Below are 20,702 nucleotides of genomic sequence, written 5' to 3'. Positions count from 1 at the left end.
ACCTTCTATGACAGGGTGACCCGCCTGGTTGACGAGGGAAGGGCTGTGGATGGAGTTTTCCTTGACCTCAGTAAAGCCTTTGATATGGTTTCTCATAGTGTTCTGGTGGAGAAACTGGTAACTGCTGGCCTGGGTAGGCACACCCTCCTTTGGGTTAAAAACTGGCTGGATGGCCGGGCCCAAAGAGTGGTGGTAAATGGGGCTAAATCCGGCTGGAGGCCGGTCACCAGTGGGGTTCCCCAGGGCTCAGTGCTGGGTCCAGTTCTGTTTAACATCTTTATCAATGACCTGGATGAGGGGATTGAATGTACCCTCAGTAAATTTGCGGACGACACCAAGCTGGGAGGCTGTGTCGATCTGCTCGAGGGTAGGGAGGCCCTTCAGAGGGATTTGAACAGACTGGATCGTTGGGCTGAGGCCAATGGCATGAGCTTTAACAAGGCCAAGTGCAGAGTCCTTCACTTGGGGTATAAAAACCCCAAGCATCGCTATAGGCTCGGGGAGGAGTGGCTGGAGAGCTGCCTGGCGGAGAAGGACCTGGGGGTGTTGGTTGACTACCGGCTTGATATGAGCCAGCAGTGTGCCCAGGTGGCCAAAAAGGCCAATGGGATACTGGCGTGTATCAAGAATAGTGTGACCAGCAGGAGCAGGGAAGTGATCCTGCCCCTGTACTCGGCACTGGTGAGGCCGCACCTGGAATATTGTGCCCAGTTTGGGCCCCTCGCTTTAAGAGAGATATTGAGCTCCTGGAGCGGGTCCAAAGAAGGGCGACCAAACTGGTCAAGGGGCTGGAAAATAAAACTTATGGGGAGCGGCTGAGGGAGTTGGGGCTGTTTAGCCTGGAGAAGAGGAGGCTGAGGGGAGACCTGATTACGGCCTACAAATACTTGAGAAGGGATGGTGGGGAGGTGGGGGAAGGGCTCTTTACATTAGTGTTGGGTGATAGAACAAGAGGAAATGGGCATAAGCTTAGTCAGGGGAGATTCAGGTTGGATGTTAGGAAGTATTTCTTCTCTGAAAGGGTTGTCAGCCACTGGAATAGGCTGCCCAGGGAGGTGGTTGAGTCCCCATCCCTGGATGTGTTTAAGAATAGGGTGGATGAACTACTTAGGGATATGGTTTAATGGGGATTAGGGATGGTTGGACTCGATGATCTCTAAGGTCTTTTCCAACATAGAAATCCACGAATTTATGAATCCATGCTCGGGCCGCGCGCCGAGAGCTCCGCAGGGGCGGGCGGGAGCGGGGCGGGGCGAGGGGAGGCTCGGAGGGGCGGGGCGGAGGGGCGGAAGGCGGGTGCGTGCGCGCATGCGCACAGCGCGGCGGGGCGCGGCGGGCGATGGAGCGGTTCGGTGGCGGCGGGGCGGGGGGGTACGAGGCGGCGGCGGAGCAGCTGTCCCGGCAGCAGGAGCGGCACTACCGGCTGCTGTCGGAGCTGCAGGCGCTGGTGAAGGCGCTGCCGAGGTGAGCGGGGGGTGGCGGGGGGGAGGAAGCGCGCGGCGGCGGGGCCGGGGCCGGGGCCGGAGCTGACCCGGTACCGTCCCCCGGTGGCGGCAGCTCCTGCCAGCAGCGCCTCTCCTACACGACGCTGAGCGACCTGGCGCTGGCGCTGCTGGACGGGACCGTGTTCGAGATCGTGCAGGGCCTGCTGGAGATCCAGCACCTCACCGAGAAGAACCTCTACAGCCAGCGCCTGCAGCTGCACAGCGAGCACCGCGGTCCGCCGGGGGGGGCACTGGGGGGCGATCCCGGGGCACTCGGGCACGGGGGGCACTGGGGGAGGGCGGTGGGGGCACCGGGGGGGTGGGCCCGGGACACCGAGGGGGAGCGGATGGAGGGGGCACTGGGTGGCAGTCCGGGGTGCTGGGGGGACTCGGGGGGGGGGGGGGGGGGGCAGGTGGTGAGGACACCGCAGGGAGGTGATGGGGACGCTGCGGAGGGGTGGCAGGTCCTGGGAATCTGGGAGGTGCAGGGGTGACGGGGGGGGAGCAAGCTGTGCGGGCACTGGGGGAGGCTGGGGAGTGCTGGCAGTGGGGGCACTGGGGGAGGCTGGGGGATGCTGGTAGTGGGGGCACTGGAGGAGGCTGGGGAGTGCTGGCAGTGGGGGCACTGGAGGAGGCTGGGGAGTGCTGGTAGTGGGGGCACTGGGGGAGGCTAGGGGGTGCTGGTGGTGGGGGCACTGGGGGTGGCTGGGGGGTGCTGGTGGTGGGGGCACTGGGGGAGGCTGGGGAGTGCTGGTGGTGGGGGCACTGGGGGTGGCTGGGGGGTGCTGGCAGTGGGCGCACTGGGGACGGGGACAGGTAGCGGGGAGGGAAGGGATGTGATGGCAGCGTGCCCTAACCTGTAGCCTGTCCCCATGGCAGGGCTGAAGCAGGAGCTCTTCCACCGGCACAAGGAGGCCCAGCAGTGCTGCAGACCCCACAACCTGCCGCTCCTCCGTGCCGCCCAGCAGCGGGAGATGGAGGTGAGGGGGGGCCAGGCTGGGCACAGCCTTCTCCTGGCATGGAGATTGTGTCCCCGTCCCAGGGGGCTCACAGCCCCTTTGCTGTGGGACCGCTCCTGCATCGCAGCATCTCCAGGGGGTTTAATTAGTCGTGTCCCACCCCGGAGCCTTGATCTTACTGGCACAGCCCTAGGTTCCCCACCCTAACTCGAGGGTCCCCTCCTCTTGCTCTACCCTTTGTCCTCCCAAGAGTGGGGGGCACAGACCCTTGCTGTCTAGGATAGCCAGGGTCCAGGTGTCACCTGGAAATCGTGAAAGTTCAGGAGCCCACTCAAAAAGAGTGATGCTCTCCACAGTGCTTTAACGATTCTTTGTTATATGATGGGCTGAACCCAATATATGGAGAGCAACTTGATAGAAAACGTGGAGAAGGTATGTGAAATCTGCCATTACCTCATAGCCAGTAGAAAGCAGAGAATACTGAAAAAAATCACATTTTACTTAGTAGCACTGATAAGGAGGAAATACCTTGAGATACGTAAGCATAGAAATAGTTTCTTCAAGTGTCTCAAGGCATTTGGAGAAAGGCACTTCAGCACGAGCAGCAGGTTCAGTCCCAAAGAATTTACCTGTACATTAGTGATAAGATAGAGGCGGTTTTATAAGGTAAAGGAGATTGCAAGTAGCTGGTTATCTTAATCGATGGAATTTACGTGTAGGGGAAAAGTTTCTTTACTCCACATAAGGCAAACAGATAACTGTTTAAATACAGGCTCTTTCCTGACCTTTGCCTGTGTCACGCACTGCACCAGTGCTCACTGTTGGATCTTTTGTCTTGGTGTTGCCACGTCCCTTGTTTCCCATCAAGGTGACTAAAGCCAGGCTGGACCTCTGTTAGCTGTCCCTTTACTTCTGTCTCCAAGTAACTTATACTTGCAGCAACTAATAAGCTATACTGCCTGTTTTAAAGCATTTCCAATATTGTTTTCACTCGTTAAGTGGACCATATATGTGTCATTACTTGTCTTACATGATGGGCAACTTCTTCCTTCCACCTTTCCTCTGCCTTTCTCTTCTGTTTTCCCCATTAGAGTTATTTCTTCTCTTTTTTATCCTCTGATATTTCTGCTGTAGAGCATTTGGGGAATAGATCGATCATCTCCGTAGCAGTTGGTACATGTCTAACTGAAGCTGCCTTCTGGGGTTAAAGGTTTTGAAGACCAGATGCCATGAGATAGCTTGGGATAGGACTCCCAAGAGAGATCATACAAGACATAGTTTTTTAGATGTCTGGCTTTCTAGTGGATGCCATAGTACTTAAAAAAGCTTTGCCCATCATACAGGGTCACCAGCTACCAGAGATGAAGCAAACCTTGTATTTAAGCCTTACTTTTCTCCCAGACTTTCACACTTTTCTGTAGCCCAGAATCAGATGCAAACCCTAAACAGTATGTAGACACTTAAATCTGTTGTTTTCAAACCCAGGGAAAGTCACTCCTCCAGCAGAGTAAGTGGAGGAGGCAATGGTGTGGTGCCTCCTCCCTCCCCTGGGTCAGACGAGAGGAAGGAAAATCTGTGGGGAATGAGGGATTTGAATCCTTCATATCTTCCACAAAGAGCGTGGAATAATATCTCCCACAAAGAGTGTCTCTAGAATGAAGAACATGTAAGGACAGAGCTTTCTTAGGTTCATTAGCATCCCACAGGGAAAGGCAATTAGCCCCTCTACCTTGCCTTTTACTGAGGCTTAAGTTGTCTTGAATTTCTTCACGCTTATTCTAATCAGATCCTGTCCCTGTTTTCTGTGGAGCAGCAGAGGTATGGTTATCTTTTGGTGGATCACAGTCCTGCAGCCCCCCATTTTATAGCATGTAGCTTTTAAAGCTTTCCCAAACCTATGGATGTAATTAAAAATGTAGGATGTGAATTGACTGCTGTACATCCAAGAAAGGTTACATGAGGTACGTCCTGCTCCGTGTGAAGTAATAATTGCTCTTTGTTTAGGTCAGGCCTTTTGCAGACAGCCGCTGATAGTCCGTGCCGTAGGCAAACCTTGGCTCTTTTCCAGACTGTTCAGGACTCAGACCTCCGTCCTTCAAACCCTGGGTTTGCCCCAGGACTTGTAGCAGCGCACGGGCTGTCAGCTCAGCTCTCGGACGGATCTGCCCCAGCCTTGTAAGCCACCAGCCACTGGTGTAGGAAATCCCAGACTTTGTGACTTCTCCCTTTCTGTGCAGTGAGGATAACTTACCCTCGGGAATGCTTCCAGCTAAATGCCTGCCTCTGTTTACTGTGTTACCAAGGGGCAGTGGCGCATGAGTGAAGCGTTAAAACCTGTCACTTCAGATGGGATGTGATGCTTCCCGACTTCCCTGTGGCTTGCAGGAGAAGCCTGTTGCTCAGTGCAGCCTGGTAAGGTTTTGTTGCCTGAGCACACCCACCACTCCTGGTTTCCAGCGTGCCTTTGACGTCGCTGTGCTCCGTCTCTCCGTCAGAAGCAATGCAGCAGGTTCTCTGCTGAGCTGGGGGCAGATGTTGGCCAGGCAGGAGGGATCACGTTCTCTTGGTTGAGGCTCTGCTGCAGTCGGTGCTCAATGACGTTCTCGGCCTGCCAAAAATAGAGCCCCAGCACACTGTAGTCCCAAGTGAGACTTCAGCTTGCTGTTGTCAATACAAAATAAACTGGCTTTCCACTTAACTTTCTAAGTTTTTGAGGATTTTGCCTCCTGTGGTGAATAAATGGAATCTGGATATGACTTACAGCTCCAGGTCTGTGCGTTAGTGTCCAGGGAACATGAAGGCTTAGGGAGGTGTCTGAGCCGGCACCTTGGTGAGCTTCGGTGGCCTGTGTTACTCCTCCAAGTCTGTCTTCAGCCTCACCAGCCCTGTGAGGGGGATGTGATTCTTGAACTGCTGACTTCTTTCGAGCCCGTACTGCTGGAGCACTCGGCTGCTGCTCAGACGTTGGCTCATCCGGAGAAGTCGTGCCGGTACCGATGTGTCACTCGTGGCGTTTCCTGCCCCCCAGCCCCACAGAAAGCAGGCTGGTGCCAGCGATTTCCTTGCACTGTCTTGAGTGGTGGCTTTGCTGTGAGACATGGCGAGCGGTGGAGGTAAGGTCTGGGGCTGTGCTTGCTGCCCTCTGCTGTCCTTGGGACTCGGGTGCTTCAGGATCTACTCGCTCTTTGGTTTCAGTAAAAGACTGAGAGATGAGAAAAATATAGGAGGAAGGCAGATATTCCACTTTTTTTTTTTTTTCATCGACTGTTCTCTTTTTCAGGCTGTAGAGCAACGGATTCGAGAGGAACAGCGAATGATGGATGAGAAGATAGTCTTGGAACTGGACCAAAAAGTGATAGACCAGCAGAGCACCCTGGAGAAGGCTGGAGTGTCTGGCTTCTACATCACCACCAACCCACAGGTTGGTGTTTAGGCAGGGCGTGTAAGATATGACAGTGCTCTCGCATTAATATCTTTGTTTTTTAAAAAAAAAAAATCTTGCTCTTAATGAATTCTGCATCGCTGGGTTGGAAGCAACGATCTGTCCTTTGCCTCATCAGCTGACGGGCCGCGTGCCCTGGGCAGACCTAGTACCAGGTTCGTAACAAAGGAGCAGAAACCCGTTAGACAGGGCAACAGCCCCAGCTTTCTGAAATGTTTTTCCCAGTGTGGAGGGAAGAAACGCTGTGCCAACAGCCTGCGGTCCTGTGACCCTTGGATGGGTCTGAGTAATACTAAAATAAGTGGCTGCGTAGGTTTACCGCTTTTGTACCTGCTTAGCTGAACAAATTCCCTTCAAAAAGTCTTTTTATTAGGCATCTTGTTAATTCGTGCATGTGACTTGCTGGAGATGATGATCTCAGATTGTGATTAGAAAATTGTTCTCGGTTTCCCCAGTGCATCCGCTCTTAAAACTTGTGAGCAATCGCCTGGGTTTTGCTCTGTTGTCTTAACGCCGCCACAGGAATGAAAAAATAAAACTTCCAAAGTCTCACTGTAATGCCAGGGAAGTTTGCAGAGAATGCAGAAACAGGCTGTTCTTAACTCTGTTCTTCCAGCTGATTAAATTTGACTTTGATAAAGACCTACTAGTGAGAAAAGCCAGATTAAGCCACGTGAGTTAAATAAGCGTTCTCTAAACCACACACGGCTCCTGGTTGTGTAGCTTTGAACAAGCCTCTTATTTTTCGTGTGCTGCTGTCCTTATCTGTCTCATTAAAGCAGCTGTTTCTCTCCCCTCTTGCTGCTGCCTTTTATGCTATTTTTGTAAGTAGTAACTCTTAACAGAGTTCCTGTTTGCTGGATTTTATTTATGTTTGCCTTTACTATAGCTGGCAAACCAAGCCCAGACCTTGGCTTCTACCTTTAAATGCCACCATCGTATAAGAAATCACTGCTGGAATCTGTTCTCCATGCGTTTTCCATCAGCTGATGGGTTTCCCCCCAGTCTGTTGTATAAAATGCCTGCTTATGCAGTTGAGTTTTTGCAAAAATAGATTTTTATTTCCATAATGTCGTGTCTGCCAGCCTGAGTCACAGAACGGGGCTCACTGAGCGAGCTGCTCCACCGTGTAGTCTCTGTGCGAAATGGCTTGTGAGCTAAATGTGAGCAAGGAACAAGCAGATGGTAAGGAAACCATAAGCTGGTGACTGCAGGAGATGGTGGTCTCCACTTGGTTGCAGTCACGGAAAAGGGAGTTTTTGAAGGGGAAGGAAATACCTGGAGGAAATTGGATGTGCCAGCACTGCAGTGTGTGCACGTGCCTTAGACTGCACTTAGCACCCAAAGCGATCCCTCCTGCCTCCCGCCCTTCTGTGCTGGGCAGGGACCAGGGCGTGAAGATGCTGCTGAAGGAGGAGGGAAGGGAGCCAAGCTGACCTGGAGAACCTCCTCTGGGGTGGAGGTGGAAGGGGATGGCAAGGGGACACTGCTGCCCTGCTGGCCATGGGGCTGGCCATGTGCAAGGGGACAATGCTGCCCTGCTCCCGGAGGCTGCTCCAGAAGGGAAAGCCTGTGGAACTGGCTGGCCCTCACTGCATTTATCACTAAACCACGGTCAAGAAGAACGAACCTTTCTGAATCTTTAATGAATCGTAGAGCCCTGACTTTTCTAAGACAGCTACAGTTTGCAGGAGATCTCGTATGCTACTGCCTTGGATTTTATAGAAATGCTTAAACAAGGTGAAACTCGTGTTTCGTATCTGCATGATTTGTCTTTTGTTCCCTGAAGATCAGTAGCTCATGAGTGGGTGGTTCAAACCAGTCCTTCCTGCTTCCCGCAGCAGGGAGCGGGATCGTCTTATTCTTGCAAAAATGTCTCCCTTCCTTTGCAGGAGCTGACTTTACAGATGAATTTACTGGAACTGATTCGGAAGTTACAACAGAAGGAATCCGAATCCGAGAAGGCTTTTTCCTGAGCGAGCAGATCTGCTGTTTACTTTCCAGAGTTTTCTTCTGACTTCCCTTTAAAGAATAGACTTTTAATGCTTTTGTTTCATGTCGCGCCAGGAGGAGGCTACTGGCTGTAGGAGAAATAGCTGAAGCCTTTAGGTGACCTTAGAGCTGGGGGAAGCAGACCCCAGGGCGGGGATGGCACTTGGGGAGCCTCAGGCTGCCGCTCTGGTCCTCACCGCAGCGCGTGCTGCACGTCCTGCTCCGACGAGAGACGACGGTGCTCACCCACCACGTGCGGCCCGCGGCGGCCCTCGGGCTGTGTGCCACGCCAGGGCAGATGGGGCCAGGCCCCGAGGCAGCAAACCCAGCCCGGCTGTTCATGGGTGAGCCCTGTGTTTAGGTGAGTCAGGCTGAACGGGTGAGCAGTGTGGTCTCCTCCAAATTGCAATCCCCTCTTCCGATTCAAGGAGGAGGTGTGAGCATCTCTGGTGGGGAGTGGGAGAGGGGAGGAGCTGCCGTATGGGAGAGGGAAGGAAAGTGGACTCACCATCCGGTGCCGCCTCGCCATGGCAGATGGTTGGCAGCTGGGGAAAAAAAGGCCAAGGTTTATCTACAAGAAGATGCTTCTCTGTGTGTTGAGGCAGAAGCAGCCTCTGAAACAGGCACACCTTTCCCAGAGAGACCTCTAGGCAGATCCCAGCCTCGGCTTTATTAACGGAGGGTTTCAGACCTCTGCCCACCGTTACCAGACTGTGACGTTTGCAGTGTTCCCACCTGACCTGGATAGCAGAGAAGGTTTGAGAGCTTTTGCTTTGTTACTTCAAACCAGTTTCCAAATGGAGAGAAATAAAATGACTCTTGTCCTGCCTTCCGGGGCTGCAGCTTTCTAAGTGTCAACAATTGCCATTATGTTTGTCCCATCCCTCCTTGATGAGCGTGGGGTTTGGGCTGTGCTAGATAGTACCTGGGGAGAGGGAGCCTTGAGTGCTTCTGAGACCTTTCAGGGCTGAGCTGATGACCCCGAGAGCCCGAGTCGCACCCCTGGCACAGGAGTCGGGGCACTTGCCGAACACTTGGTGAGAGATGTGCCGCGTGGGATGTTGACGACCCATAGGAAACGGAATGGTGTAAGGGAGGGTCTGTAGCAGTTCTGTTCTTCATGGATGAAGCTCAAGTCAGAGAAGCTGTTGGGGGTGGCTCAAAGACTTGGGCCATGGGGTGTTGAACCCTAATGGCAACCTGGTGTAGTGGAGGGTGTCCCTGCCCATGGCAGGGGGGTTGGAACTAGGTGATCTTTGAGGTCCCTTCCAACCCGAACCATTCTATGATTACACCCAGGTCATTGTTCAAGGGTTTTCTGGTGTTTCCAGAGCAAGGCTTGTGTCTGGGAGGTGTCTCCTGTGTTTTGCTGTTTGCTCTTGCCTGTGTCCTCGGGTCTCACTGCAGCAATCCCTTCTCACTGCAGAAGGCAGAGTGAGAAAATCCAGTATGTTAATTACTGAGGCTGGGAAGTGGGTGGGTACCACTTGATTGAGTTAGTGTGAGACCTTCTGTACGTGTGAAAGCAGATCACTGAAGCTAGAGAGAGAGCCAGGTACAGCTGGAGAACCAGCTAAAGTAAAGAAACCTGCAAAGGTGTTGGAAGAGCTTGTGGGTGGCCTTTTGGTAGGGCGAGGTGGTGGTGGTTGCCCGCTGCTGTAGACAAGCACACTGAAGATGAGCAGCTACAAGGACCAAAGAGTTTTTTGCAAATTCAGGGCTGAGGCACACCCCAGTTTCCATCACGGGTGGGTTCTTCCCTGCAGGAATGTGCTGCTGTGGTTCAGCAGCTGGAGACACGAGGTACCTCTCTTGTGGGGTCCCCACCTCCTGGGGGAAAATCAACAGCTGGAAAGCGGCTGATGTGGGACCTGCACCATGGCAGGGTCCCCATGAACCACTTCATCCTCTGTTGCCACTCGACCCTCAGCTGGGAGCCCTGCATTTGCCTGCTGAGACCACGAGGAGTGGAGTGGGCAACTGGAGACACCTTCATCCTGCCTGTGAGGACACACAGACCCAGCAGTCTCTGCTGCTGAGCAGGTGAAGGAGGTGTCCATGTGCCTCTGTGTCTGACCAGAGCTATTAGCAAGGAAATTGCTTCCCGAGGTGGTGATGAGGAAGGCAGGGATGAATGACGGGCCCTGGCTGATGCTGGGGGTAGCGCTGCCTCCCAGAAGGACCCCTCCTCCTTCGACAAGTGCACTCTTGCATTGCTGGGGGCACCTGTGGGCAGCTAACGCAGCAGCTCGGTTGCTGCTGGGGGGTTCAGCCCCGCTTCGCTGCCCGGTGTCGTGAAGAGCAGAGCCCACCTTGGTCCAGAGCCCAGGAGCCGGGAGAGCTGGTCTCTGCCATCTCTGCTGCCATCTCTCTCGGGGACAGCTGGTGCTGGAAACCGTGGTGGGCTGCTCTGGCACTGCCATGACAACGGCAGCTCTTGGGCTTCCCGCTCCCACCATCTGGTTGCCGATGGCTCTGCCAAGCAGCTGATCCAAGCTGAAATTTTCCATGCCTGCAGTCAGGTAGTGTTTCAGAAGGGCTTTCTGTGCCAGGTGGAGAGCAGCAGGGTGGTCAGATGTGGTTAAATTGGTGGAAAAGGTTATCTTGAGGCACACCTAAAGGTATCAAGGATAGCTGGTGATCCCTCACCTGGGAGAGCTGATGATGAGGGAGTATTCGGTCAGCATGATTTCGGTGGAGAACAACTTGCTCAGCCTCCCCACAAAGCACTGCTGGATGGTACAACACCAAGCACACGCACATATTTTCCGAGCAAGTGCCTTTGTGTCACTAGAGGGTGAGGCCTTCCTCCAGCACGGACTGTGCCAGTGCTGCTGTGGTGGTGGTAGTGCCAGTGAGGGCTGGGCCAGGGTCCCACCTGGTGAGCCAAAGGAGCTGGAAGCACTGCGAAAGATGACTGGATTTTGGTTGTCAGCTCGGTGGTTCAACCATCTGTGCAGCCCCTGAGCTCTCAACTGGTCCCCCAGGAACACATGCCCCTTGTGGTGGCAGCTCAGGTGGCTTCAGCCACTTGCAGAGCTGGACTTAAGTTACTGCCCAAGTCCACCTGTGTGCCAGAAGTGATGTGGAGAGGGGATGCATGAGAGGATGGAGGTGACTGATGGAAGAGCTACAGCTCCAAGCCAGCCCTGTGTTCACCCATGAGCCAGAGGAAGGTGAATGATGGGTGGTAGGAAGGGACAAGTTGTGTTTCCTGCTTCTTCTTTCTGAACTTCAGGCTGATGAGGATAATGAGGTCCCTTCCACATAAGGAGGTCAATTCAGCTTGGATTAGGGCGAATCCATGCAGGCGGGAGCCCTCAGTGTTGCATGGTGGGCTCTGAGTTGACCATTATCACTCAGGAGTGACATTTAGGGTGATGACTGATGGGCCCATGGAAACAACATTAGTGCTCAGTAGCCATCAGAAAATCAAATGAGATGTTAGGAAGGGAGCATCCTGCCACCACCAGCAACAAACCTCCGGTCTCCCAGGCAGTTCAGGATCTTCAGCCTGGAGAAGAGAAGGCTCCGGGGAGACCTTCCAGCACCTTCCAGTACCTAAAGGGGCTACAGGAAAGCTGGAGAGGGGCTTTGGACATGGGTGTGGAGTGACAGGACACGGGGCAATGGCTTTAAACTGGAAGAGGGGAGATTTCGATGAGATCTAAGGAAGAAATTTTTCACTCTGAGTCTGGTGAGGCACTGGACCAGGTTGCCCAGAGAAGCTGTGGCTGCCCCATCCCTGGCAGTGTTCAAGGGCAACCTGGTGTAGTGGAGGGTGTCCCTGCCCATGGCAGGGGGGTTGGAACTGGATGATCTTTGAGGTCCCTCCCAACCCAAACCATTCTATGACTAAAGACCATCTCGTTCCAACCCCCTTGCCGTGGGCAGGGCCCCATCACGACTCTCTGGGTGCACCACCAAAACTCTGTCACCCTCTCCGTGGGGCTCGGGGGTGCTCCCCCGTTACCCCAACCTCTGCTCCGCGCTCCGGCGAAGACACCGCCGGGCGGGGGCCGGTGCCGCCCGCCCTGCCCGAGCAGCATCCCGGCTCCCGGCGCGGGGCGGCTCCGGGGGCGGCTCCTGCCGCGGCTGCTGCTCCCCCCGCCCCCGCCCCGCTCCCGGGCGGCCCCCGAGGGGCTCCCGCAGCCGCCGCGCGCGGCCCCCCGCCCTTCCGCCGGGCCGGGGAGGCGGAGCCGGGGCGGCGGCGGCGGCGGCGGTGGCGGCGCGGAGCAGGTGGGGGCCGGGGCCGGGGCCGGAGCCGCGCGGTGCCCCCGGCCGCGCCCGGGCAGGTGAGCGGGGCCGCCCCGGGCGGCGGGGCCGGGGCCGGGGCCGGGGGCGCGCCCGCGGGCGCTGCGGAGCGGGGCCGGGGCCGGACGCTGCCCGAGGACCGGTATCGCGCCGGGGCTGAGCAGGGGCGACATTTTCCCCTTCTCCCACCCGGGGATGGATCCGGAGGATGAACCACTGAACCACCCCCTCCCCAGCCCGAGGGTCCCCGCCCCCGCCCCGCCTCGCTTGCCCGGCGGGTGTCGAGCTCCGCGTCCTGCCCGGCTGCGGCTGTTGGGTGCGTTGGGGTTGGGCGCCCCCCCACCGCCAGCCCTTCCGTTCGCGGGGGCTCGGATGCAGGGGGCGAGCAGGGCCGGGGGGAGTCTGAGCCAGCGCGGTCGGTGCCAACAGGCCTGTTGTCGCCACGGGCCAGCGTCATGCCGTCAGCTCGCGGTGGCCTTTCCGGGACCTTTCGGCCCCCGAGACGGATGGACGCAGGGAGCTGGGCAGCACCGAGTGGCACGAGCCCGCTGAGCGGGACTCGTGGTTTGGGGATGCGGGGCGACACGTAGCCTGGCGTGGGGAGGAGGGTGGCTGGAAGGGGAGAGCACCCCCGAAATCACAGACCGCCCCGCAGAGCAGCCGTGAAGCGGCACCTGAAGGTCCCCAGAGCTGCGTCCGGCGGCTGCCAGCTGGTCCCTGGGCGCTGGATATGTTTCCTGGTCTGGCTGGGGACGCCCACGTCCTCGCTGGAGCTGTGCTCGCCTTCCTGCTGCACGTCTCCGCGCCACGCCTGGGCTTTCCCTGGGGAAGCCACGAGATGCTGGGAGCGGGGAGACACTGCATGCCCCCTCGGTGGGCTGCCAGCAAACCAGGGAGAAGGTCAGGTAGATGTTGAATAAGGTGGAGGGGAAGCACCAAAGAAACCTTCAACAGGACCGGAGCAGCTGGGTTTGGGCTTTAACGCTGCTCCCTTTTAAAAACAAAAGCCTGGGAGATGCTGCCCTGGGGATGCTGTGGTTTCCCTCCCTCCTGGCGCACAATCGCGGGTCACTCGGAGGGTGGTTGGCTGTCCTGTGCCACCCCCCGGCAGGAGGACATGCTCCAGTGCTGAGACTCACGCTGAGGAGCGAGGGACACCTTGAATGTGCCCTGGTGGCTTTTCCACCCTCTCCCCACCACCTGATAGCTCCCAGCAAGAGGGGATGCTCACACCTTCCTGCTCCTCCGCCAGGTCTCCGGGCAGGGTCTCGCTGCCGTGAGCCCCTCACCCTGCCGGAAGGCAGGGCCCGCTGCCTCCAGGATGGCGAGATGGCTGCCTCGCTCTGCCGACCTGACCCGCTTCTGCCAGAAACTCAACCGGGTGAAGACCTTGGAGGACGACATGATGGAGACATCCTTCAACAGATGCCTTTCTACCATCGACTTGACGCTGCTGGGCATTGGGGGCATGGTGGGCTCCGGGCTGTACGTCCTCACAGGCACCGTGGCCAAGGAGATCGCCGGCCCCGCCGTCATCGTCTCCTTCATCATTGCCGGCTTTGCCTCGCTCCTGGCTGCTCTCTGCTATGCCGAGTTTGGAGCCCGGGTACCCAAGACGGGCTCTGCCTATATGTTCACCTACGTGTCCGTGGGTGAGATCTGGGCCTTCCTCATCGGCTGGAACGTGCTGCTGGAGTACATGATCGGGGGAGCCGCGGTGGCCAGGGCCTGGAGCGGCTACCTGGACTCCATCTTCAACCACAAGATAAAGAACTTCACTGAGACCCACGTGGGCACCTGGCAGGTGCCGTTCCTGGCCCGCTACCCCGACTTTCTTGCAGCCGCCATCCTGCTGATAGCCACTGCCTTCATCTCCTTCGGGGCTAAAGTGTCCTCCTGGCTCAACCACGTCTTCTCGGCCATCAGCATGGGTGTCATCCTCTTCATTCTCATCATGGGCTTCATCCTCGCGCAGCCCAAGAACTGGAGTGCCCAGGAGGGTGGCTTCGCCCCGTACGGGCTGTCAGGCATCATGGCCGGCACGGCCACCTGCTTCTATGCCTTTGTGGGCTTCGACGTCATCGCGGCCTCCAGCGAAGAGGCCAGGAACCCGCAGCGTGCTGTCCCCAGGGCCATCGCTTTCTCCTTGGGGCTGGCCACTGGGGCTTACATCCTGGTGTCGGTGGTGCTGACGCTGATGGTGCCCTGGCACACGCTGGACCCCGACTCTGCCCTGGCAGATGCGTTTTACCGGAGGGGCTATGCCTGGGCAGGGTTCCTGGTGGCCGCTGGCTCCATCTGTGGTGAGTACGGGCAGCGGCAGTGGGAGATGCCCACCCTGCTTGTGATGGGGGCTGGGAACCAGGACGGTTTGGGTCTGACATGGTCCTCCTTCTTCTGCCCCTCCCTCAGCGATGAACACGGTCCTGCTGAGCAACCTCTTCTCCCTACCGCGCATCGTCTACGCCATGGCCGAGGACGGGCTCTTCTTCCAGGTCTTCTCCCGAGTGCATCCCCGCACGCAGGTGCCTGTCGTCGGCATTGTGGTCTTTGGGCTGCTCATGGCCCTTTTGGCCCTTGTCTTTGACCTGGAGGCCCTGGTGCAGTTCCTGTCCATCGGCACACTGCTGGCCTACACCTTCGTGGCTGCGAGCATCATCGTCCTGCGCTTCCAGCAGCAGAAGACGGATGCCCCTGCGCCGGCAGCCGATGTCCGGCCCATCCCCGAGTCCCGCGAGGGTCCATCTGCCGGCGAGCTGAAGGAGTACGAGTCCTTCTCCGACAAGCTCCAGCTGGTGGACAGGGACAAGAGCAAAGAGCACCGGGATCCAGGACAGCTGAAGGCATCTTTTGAGCCCTACCTGGAGTTCCTCAGCGACTTCTACCCGGGTGAGGTGGTCACAGTGGCCGTGGTGACCCTGATGGTGTCTGCCATCTGCCTCTGCTCCATCTTGGTGTTCGGCAACACCCACCTCCACCTGCCCACCTGGAGCTACTCGCTGCTGCTGGTCCTCTTCAGCCTAGGCTTCCTGCTCAGCCTCCTCCTCATCTGGGCGCACGAGCAGCAGCACGGCACGCAGACCTTCCAGGTACTCCCAGGGGCCCAGGCAGGATTAATCCCTCTGCCAGAGTCAGTGGGGTGCGACCTGATGGACCCACGGGAGGCTCCGGTCACCCTGGTCTGGTTGAAGCACAATGACTGCTGAAGGAGGAGCAGGAGTGTCAGCAAGCACCGGGTGTGGGGAGGTGTTGGTGCCTGCGGTGTCACTCTCCATGGTCACTGATCTCTGGGAGTCTGTGTCCATCCCATGGGATCGCTCCTGCCCACCCTGGGCTCCCTCCTCTGCATCCTGCAGCCCCCTGCTCCTTTCCTGCCCATCCTAGTCCCAACCCCTCCGGCCTTTGGTCTGCCCTTGAGCTACGTGGTGGAGCTCTTTTCTTCAGCCTCCAAATCACTTTTGTGCCTCTTGTGCTCCCCCCTCTCTGGTTTCCAGCCCATCCGGCCCCGGTGCGGTGCAGCCGCGTGGACGGTAACACCGGTGGTAACACCAGCGGTAACGCCACCTCCCTGCTGTGCCCCTACCCCGGCTTCTCCAGCGAGGACCACGTTGGCTCTGGATTGCACTGGGGCTTGTTTGCTCCTTGTGACGGTGTCTCCGGGCTGTTTCCGGAGCCCGTGCCCACCCCGCCGGCCCAGCGCGCAGCCCGGCTCCCAGCTCCTGGCTTCCTAACTGGCTCTTGTTCCTTCAGGCTGCCTTTTTCCCCGAAAAAAGGTCCTTTTCAGAAAGCCCAGGGTGAAAGTCACTTTGTCCCCTACATTCACCAGGCTTTTGTCTCGATGGTTTTAAGGATAGTCTCACCACCCCACCCCGGCTCCGTTTCTCCCGCAGATCCCCCTGGTACCCCTCTCCCCAGCGCTGAGTATCGTCCTCAATATCTACCTGATGCTGAAGCTCAGCTACATGACGTGGCTCCGCTTCGCCGTCTGGCTGCTCTTAGGTGAGTGCTCCCGCCGTGGCGTGAGCCTCAGGCCCCGGGTGGGGGGTGTCTGCTTCGGGGTACTGGGGAGCCGCGCTTGTCTTGGCACCGCCCAGCAGCTCCAGCAGCTCTTTTCCCCCAGTGATGGGTTTATAAAGTGCATTGGGCCCCTTTCCACCTCCAGTTCCCCTCCGGAGATGCAAGCTGAGGTCTCTCAGCATCTCCCCAACCTTCTCTGGTTCCCAGAGCGTTACGCTTTGTTCCTGTTAAGGTTAGGATCCTCCTTCAAGCTCTGGACAAGAACCACCCCCTGCTCCTGAGGCGGCTCCCTGGGGCTTGAGGAGCCCTTCCCAGCGAGGGGCTTCCCTCTCCGGGGACTGGGGTCGCCCTCGTTGCTCTTAACACGCTGCAGGATCCTTTTCCACCTGCACGCAGCTGGTTGAAGCCCCCCCACCCCACTGCGGTGGCTCATGCTGCTCTGCTGGGATGCCGGCTGCATCCGTGCCAGCTGCTGGCCTCTGCTTGAGCCACTGCCCTCCGTGTCCCCCGCTGCAGGGCTGCTCGTCTACTTCGGATACGGCATCTGGCACAGCAAGGAGAACCTGCGGGAGCCCCGGCCGCAGCGCGTCAGCGCCCGCTACGTGGTGTTCCCCAGCGGCAGCCTGGAGGAGAGGGTGCAGGCGGTCCAGCCCAGCTCCCAGCCCGCCGCTGGGCTGCCGGACACCGACACTGAAGACTGCAAGAGATGACACCCCGGGGCACGTGGGCACCTGGCTATGGGAGCATCTGACCCCCTCCCCATGGCGAGGTCAGAGACCCCCCTTCTCTTCCTCCCAGTCCCTTCAGCAGCGGAGCCACCAGTGCTGCCCTGGGCACGTGGCCCCATCCAGAGATGTGGAGGATGCTCACCCTTCCCCACCAGCTGCCCACAGAGCCTGGGGGGGCGGGGCTGGCTCCCTCCTCCCCCATCCCCATCCCTCAGGATATGGGTCTCAGCCTGGTGCCTGCCCTGCTCACGAGGAGCCACGTCCTCGCTGCCTTCCCCTGAGCACACCCGGGCACCGTCCAGCAAATCTCCTTTCTGCTGGGCTGTCCGTACAGCAGGGATGCAGAGGGATGCAGAGGGTCCCTGGGGACCGGGGCAGGCAGCCCAGCACCACCGGGCCTGGGTCTCCTCCTGGCTGCAGCATGGGATCGTGCCGCAGCCCTGCGGAGCTCCCTGCCCGCCTGCAGAAGGAGGCAGGGGCCAAACGCGCGTCCCCACTGCATCCCTGCCATCCCCATCCCCATCCCCAGGGTTGCTCTCCTGAAGGGCTGGGCTGAAGGAGGGGTGAGGAGACACGGGGACATGAGGTGGAGAAAGGCCGTGGCCAGAGCGAGTGGCTGGCCAGGGACCCTGGGAGTGCCCGAGCGGGCTGGCATGGCAGAAGCCCAACTCCATCTTCACAGCCGCTGGCATCGGCTGTTTCAGGGTGGGCTGGGGCCCTGCCCATCTGGATGCCCATCTCAAAGGTCCTGCGAGGGCCAGGCTCTTGCCTCAGCCCTGTGCTGGCTGTGGGTGCTCAGGACCCCCGATTTGTTGCCTTGTCCCCAGAGGTCCCCCAGCAGCATCCCTGGGCTGAGCTGCCTGGTGCCGGCTCCCCTGCACGCCTGCAGCACAGCCTGCACTGCTGCCTGCCCCGGCACGGGGGGCTCAGCCCCCGTGATGTCCCTCCCAGGCTCGGGACAAGCTCTGCAGGTGCTTTTCGGCGTTGTCCCCTCCCCGGCGAGCATCTCCGTGCTCTGGGGCTCACCCCGGCTGCCACGGTGTCCTGGGGGTCCCCAGCAGCACTGCGGCAGCCACCCCTGGCTGGTTTGCCCATGGGCAGCCTAAAATGGAAGGAAAGGGGGGATTAGCATGTTTTGGGAGAAATACATGGAGGAAACAATCAGGCAAACATGAGGTTGCCGAACTGCCAGGTCTTGCAGTGCGGACACCCTGCTCCCTGCAGTCCTGCTGAGCGTGCAACAACCATCATCTGCATCCTGCGAGGAGCCGGGGGTCTGCGGGCAAGCTGGTCCCATTGCTTCTTGCTGGCCAGTCCCTGGGAGGGTCTTGAGGGGCCATGTTGGGGTCTCTGTACGATGTGCCAGCTCCCTGGTGAACCCTGCTGTCTGCCAGCGCTGCTCCGTGTCCCGCCTCGCCCCTGCGCCGCTGCCGCCGGAGCGGCACGTCCCCGCCGTGCTGTGGCCCTGCTTGGCACCTCTGTGTAGTGGCTTGTGAGCAACGGGCTGACTCGGTCACCCTCATAAACACTGGTTCTGTGATGGCTCTGGTTGTTTGTGCCGTGCGTGTCCCCTACAAGAGTCCGTGTGGGGAAGCCGCTCACCCAGCCAATGCTCCGGAAAATGCCCTGAAAGCTCGGGGAGAGGGAGAGTCCTGCCGTCCTGCAGCCGTGTTCCTCCCGAGCCCTGCGAGAGCAGCCATGGGCAGTGCCCGGGCTGTGCCGACCCTGCCCGTGGCTGCTCTCTGGCATCATGGGCAGGAGCCAGGCACAGCGACTCACTGTGCCGGGAGCCCCGCTTCCCGGCCACCAGCACGTCCTTCCGGAGCTGGGCTGGCACACGTGAGCTGCACAACGCCTGGCCAGGCCCACCGGGCACCGCCGAGAGCAGCTTTGCTCCTCTGGCACGGGCGTTTCGTTCATGAGGATGGGCTCCAGCCGGACTCCCAGAAACTGGGACCACCCCCTAACAAGGGGGGGTGGTGCAAATGCAGCCTGGAACTTGAGCTTTACAAATATATGTGCACCCAGACGGGCCCGAACCCCTTTGCCAACAGCGAGGCTGGTGCTGAGCAGTGCCAGGACAGGGTCGCTAAAGCTGCCAAGGGTCACGAGCCGAACGGCCGGGAGAACTGGTGAGCCGGCGCGGATAATGGGAATTAAAGCGTGAGTCGCTTGAGATAACCCAGAGATACCCCCCGCCGCGCTGCCGTCCTTCACGAGGGAAACGTCCTTTCCCTGGTAACAAAGTCATTATTAAAAAATTTAAGTATTCAACAGGTATCTGGGGGGGCAGATGATAGACTCAACTCTCCTTATCAATTGTCGGCGTTTAATCTCTGCTCTGAATCCGTCGTCGGCAGGATAAAGGCGAGGAGCAAGAACCGTAGCGATCGCCCAGTCGGGAGCAGGGGAGCCCAGCGCAGGGTTGGGAAGAGCAGTAGAAGTCCCGCCAGAGCAGGACAGGCTGAGGTTCAGAACCTTTTCTGTTCTCTTTCAGAGGAAAGGCCATGGAGGTCGCATCACAAAACATTCACGGCTCTCACCGGGGCCCGGCTCACCCAGCACGGGCCCTTGGTCAGCCTTGTGAACCGGCCAAGACCTGAGAGCTGGCAAATGAGCCTTATAGCCATCGATATTTAATCAGTTTTAAAACTTTCATTTGTAAAAATGCAGAGAAAGTCCTGCTGAGATGCAGCCATAAAAAGCACACGTGGATACAGGGTACCCCCACCCCCAGCACCGGCCAGGGAGAGGCAGGGAGTGACGGGGACACGGCTGGCAGGGAATTAAAGGGTTGAAACGCGATGAACGGCAGCCTGGGAGGCCAGCGTGCCCCCTCGAGCACGCTTGTGAGGGTTTTTTTTCAATAGGATTACAAAATTGGCCGGTTCATCTGTGCCATACACCGTCCCACTGCAGTAACGTGTCCTGCACAGGTGCAGGACATGTATTGACTGTAAATTGTCTACCCGTTAAGGCACACCAAAAAAAAAATAAGGGGGTTTGTCAGCAGCACTTGGCACCAAGGCAGCCCTGCTACGATGATTTGTTCCTGACAATTGTATCAGCAGGGAAAAAAAAAAAAATCCAAACCGAACACCGTCAGCAGTGCTTTAAGATGGCAGCCTGTAATTGCAGGAGAAAAAACCCCACCAGTTCCCCCATCTGTACCCCCGTGTGCGTGATCCAGCCAGATTTAAAAACAAACCACCCCCGTGTGCAGCTCAGCCAGCCTTGTTTCACGGAGCACGGGGAGACAGCAGCTCGCCGTTTCACTGCGGCTGACGTTACGCCCGTTTGCCATAGGAGTATCTCTCTCCAAATTAGTCTAAAAAAAAAACCCTATCGTGTTTTCTGGGATTCATTGAAATGGTCTAATCGGCCTAGCTGGACTGCATGGGAATCAATCTCATTAAAATGCATCGGAGAGGGATGTAGGTCAGCGGTGTAATGGCCGGTGCCGGGGCTCCGGCAACCTGGGAGGGCAACACGTGCTCCCGGCTGGGCTGAGAGCGTCACCGTGGTCCCTGGGTGATAAATCCCCCGCTTGCAGCGCGGGAGTGGGCAGGCGGTGGCCGGGGTGGCCGAGCCCAAGCAACGATGCTGCTGGACTGGCAGGACTGGCAGAGGAGGAGCACCGGAGGGCAGTTCCCATGAAATGGGTGCAAGGGGATAAGGAGAAAGCTAATTCAGAGGAGGAATAACACAGGAGTTGTACTAGGGACAGAAATTGATGTTAGGGATGCTACGCACCACGTTTAAATGGTGGAGACACCGAATGAGCCCCTGTCCCTCCTCCCCCAGCCCTGAAATGCAGCTCGGGGGG

General features: G+C 58.0%; 2 protein-coding genes across 3 annotated transcripts; both read left to right on the top strand.

Moving 5' to 3' along the window:
• The first annotated feature begins 1,306 nt into the window (after positions 1 to 1,306).
• On the top strand, positions 1,307 to 8,048 carry LOC104380109 (protein DGCR6). Of its 2 annotated transcripts, none has more exons than XM_086623601.1 (5): positions 1,307 to 1,464; positions 1,558 to 1,718; positions 2,364 to 2,464; positions 5,724 to 5,864; positions 7,778 to 7,899. In XM_086623601.1, the coding sequence occupies exons 1-5, from the start codon at positions 1,340 to 1,342 to the stop codon at positions 7,859 to 7,861; spliced, it is 612 nt and encodes a 203-aa protein (XP_086479727.1). In that variant the 5' UTR covers positions 1,307 to 1,339; the 3' UTR covers positions 7,862 to 7,899. The 2 variants fall into 2 exon arrangements, with proteins under 2 accessions (XP_086479727.1, XP_086479726.1); XM_086623600.1 differs by having other exon boundaries at positions 1,340 to 1,464; positions 5,724 to 5,860; positions 7,752 to 8,048.
• Positions 8,049 to 13,452: 5,404 nt separating this feature from the next.
• Positions 13,453 to 16,858, top strand: SLC7A4 (solute carrier family 7 member 4). The gene is made up of 4 exons (XM_086623400.1): positions 13,453 to 14,434; positions 14,544 to 15,220; positions 16,022 to 16,130; positions 16,665 to 16,858. Exons 1-4 carry the CDS (start codon positions 13,453 to 13,455, stop codon positions 16,856 to 16,858), a joined length of 1,962 nt encoding a protein of 653 aa, XP_086479526.1.
• The last annotated feature ends 3,844 nt before the right edge of the window (positions 16,859 to 20,702 follow it).

Source organism: Tauraco erythrolophus, chromosome 19, assembly GCF_009769465.1.
Source record: "Tauraco erythrolophus isolate bTauEry1 chromosome 19, bTauEry1.pri, whole genome shotgun sequence".
NCBI lineage: Eukaryota > Metazoa > Chordata > Aves > Musophagiformes > Musophagidae > Tauraco > Tauraco erythrolophus.
This window is presented reverse-complemented; position numbering and strand designations above follow the sequence as displayed.

Bases quoted from the DNA above. Each gene is read 5' to 3' on its own strand.
- LOC104380109 (XM_086623600.1), top strand. From the start codon at position 1,340: ATGGAGCGGTTCGGTGGCGGCGGGGCGGGGGGGTACGAGGCGGCGGCG. The intron at 1,719-2,363 runs GTCCGCCGGGGG...TCCCCATGGCAG, and splicing joins GCTGCACAGCGAGCACCGCG to GGCTGAAGCAGGAGCTCTTC. The intron at 2,465-5,723 runs GTGAGGGGGGGC...TCTCTTTTTCAG, and splicing joins CCCAGCAGCGGGAGATGGAG to GCTGTAGAGCAACGGATTCG.
- SLC7A4 (XM_086623400.1), top strand. From the start codon at position 13,453: ATGGCGAGATGGCTGCCTCGCTCTGCCGACCTGACCCGCTTCTGCCAG. The intron at 14,435-14,543 runs GTGAGTACGGGC...CCCCTCCCTCAG, and splicing joins GGCCGCTGGCTCCATCTGTG to CGATGAACACGGTCCTGCTG. The intron at 15,221-16,021 runs GTACTCCCAGGG...TTTCTCCCGCAG, and splicing joins ACGGCACGCAGACCTTCCAG to ATCCCCCTGGTACCCCTCTC.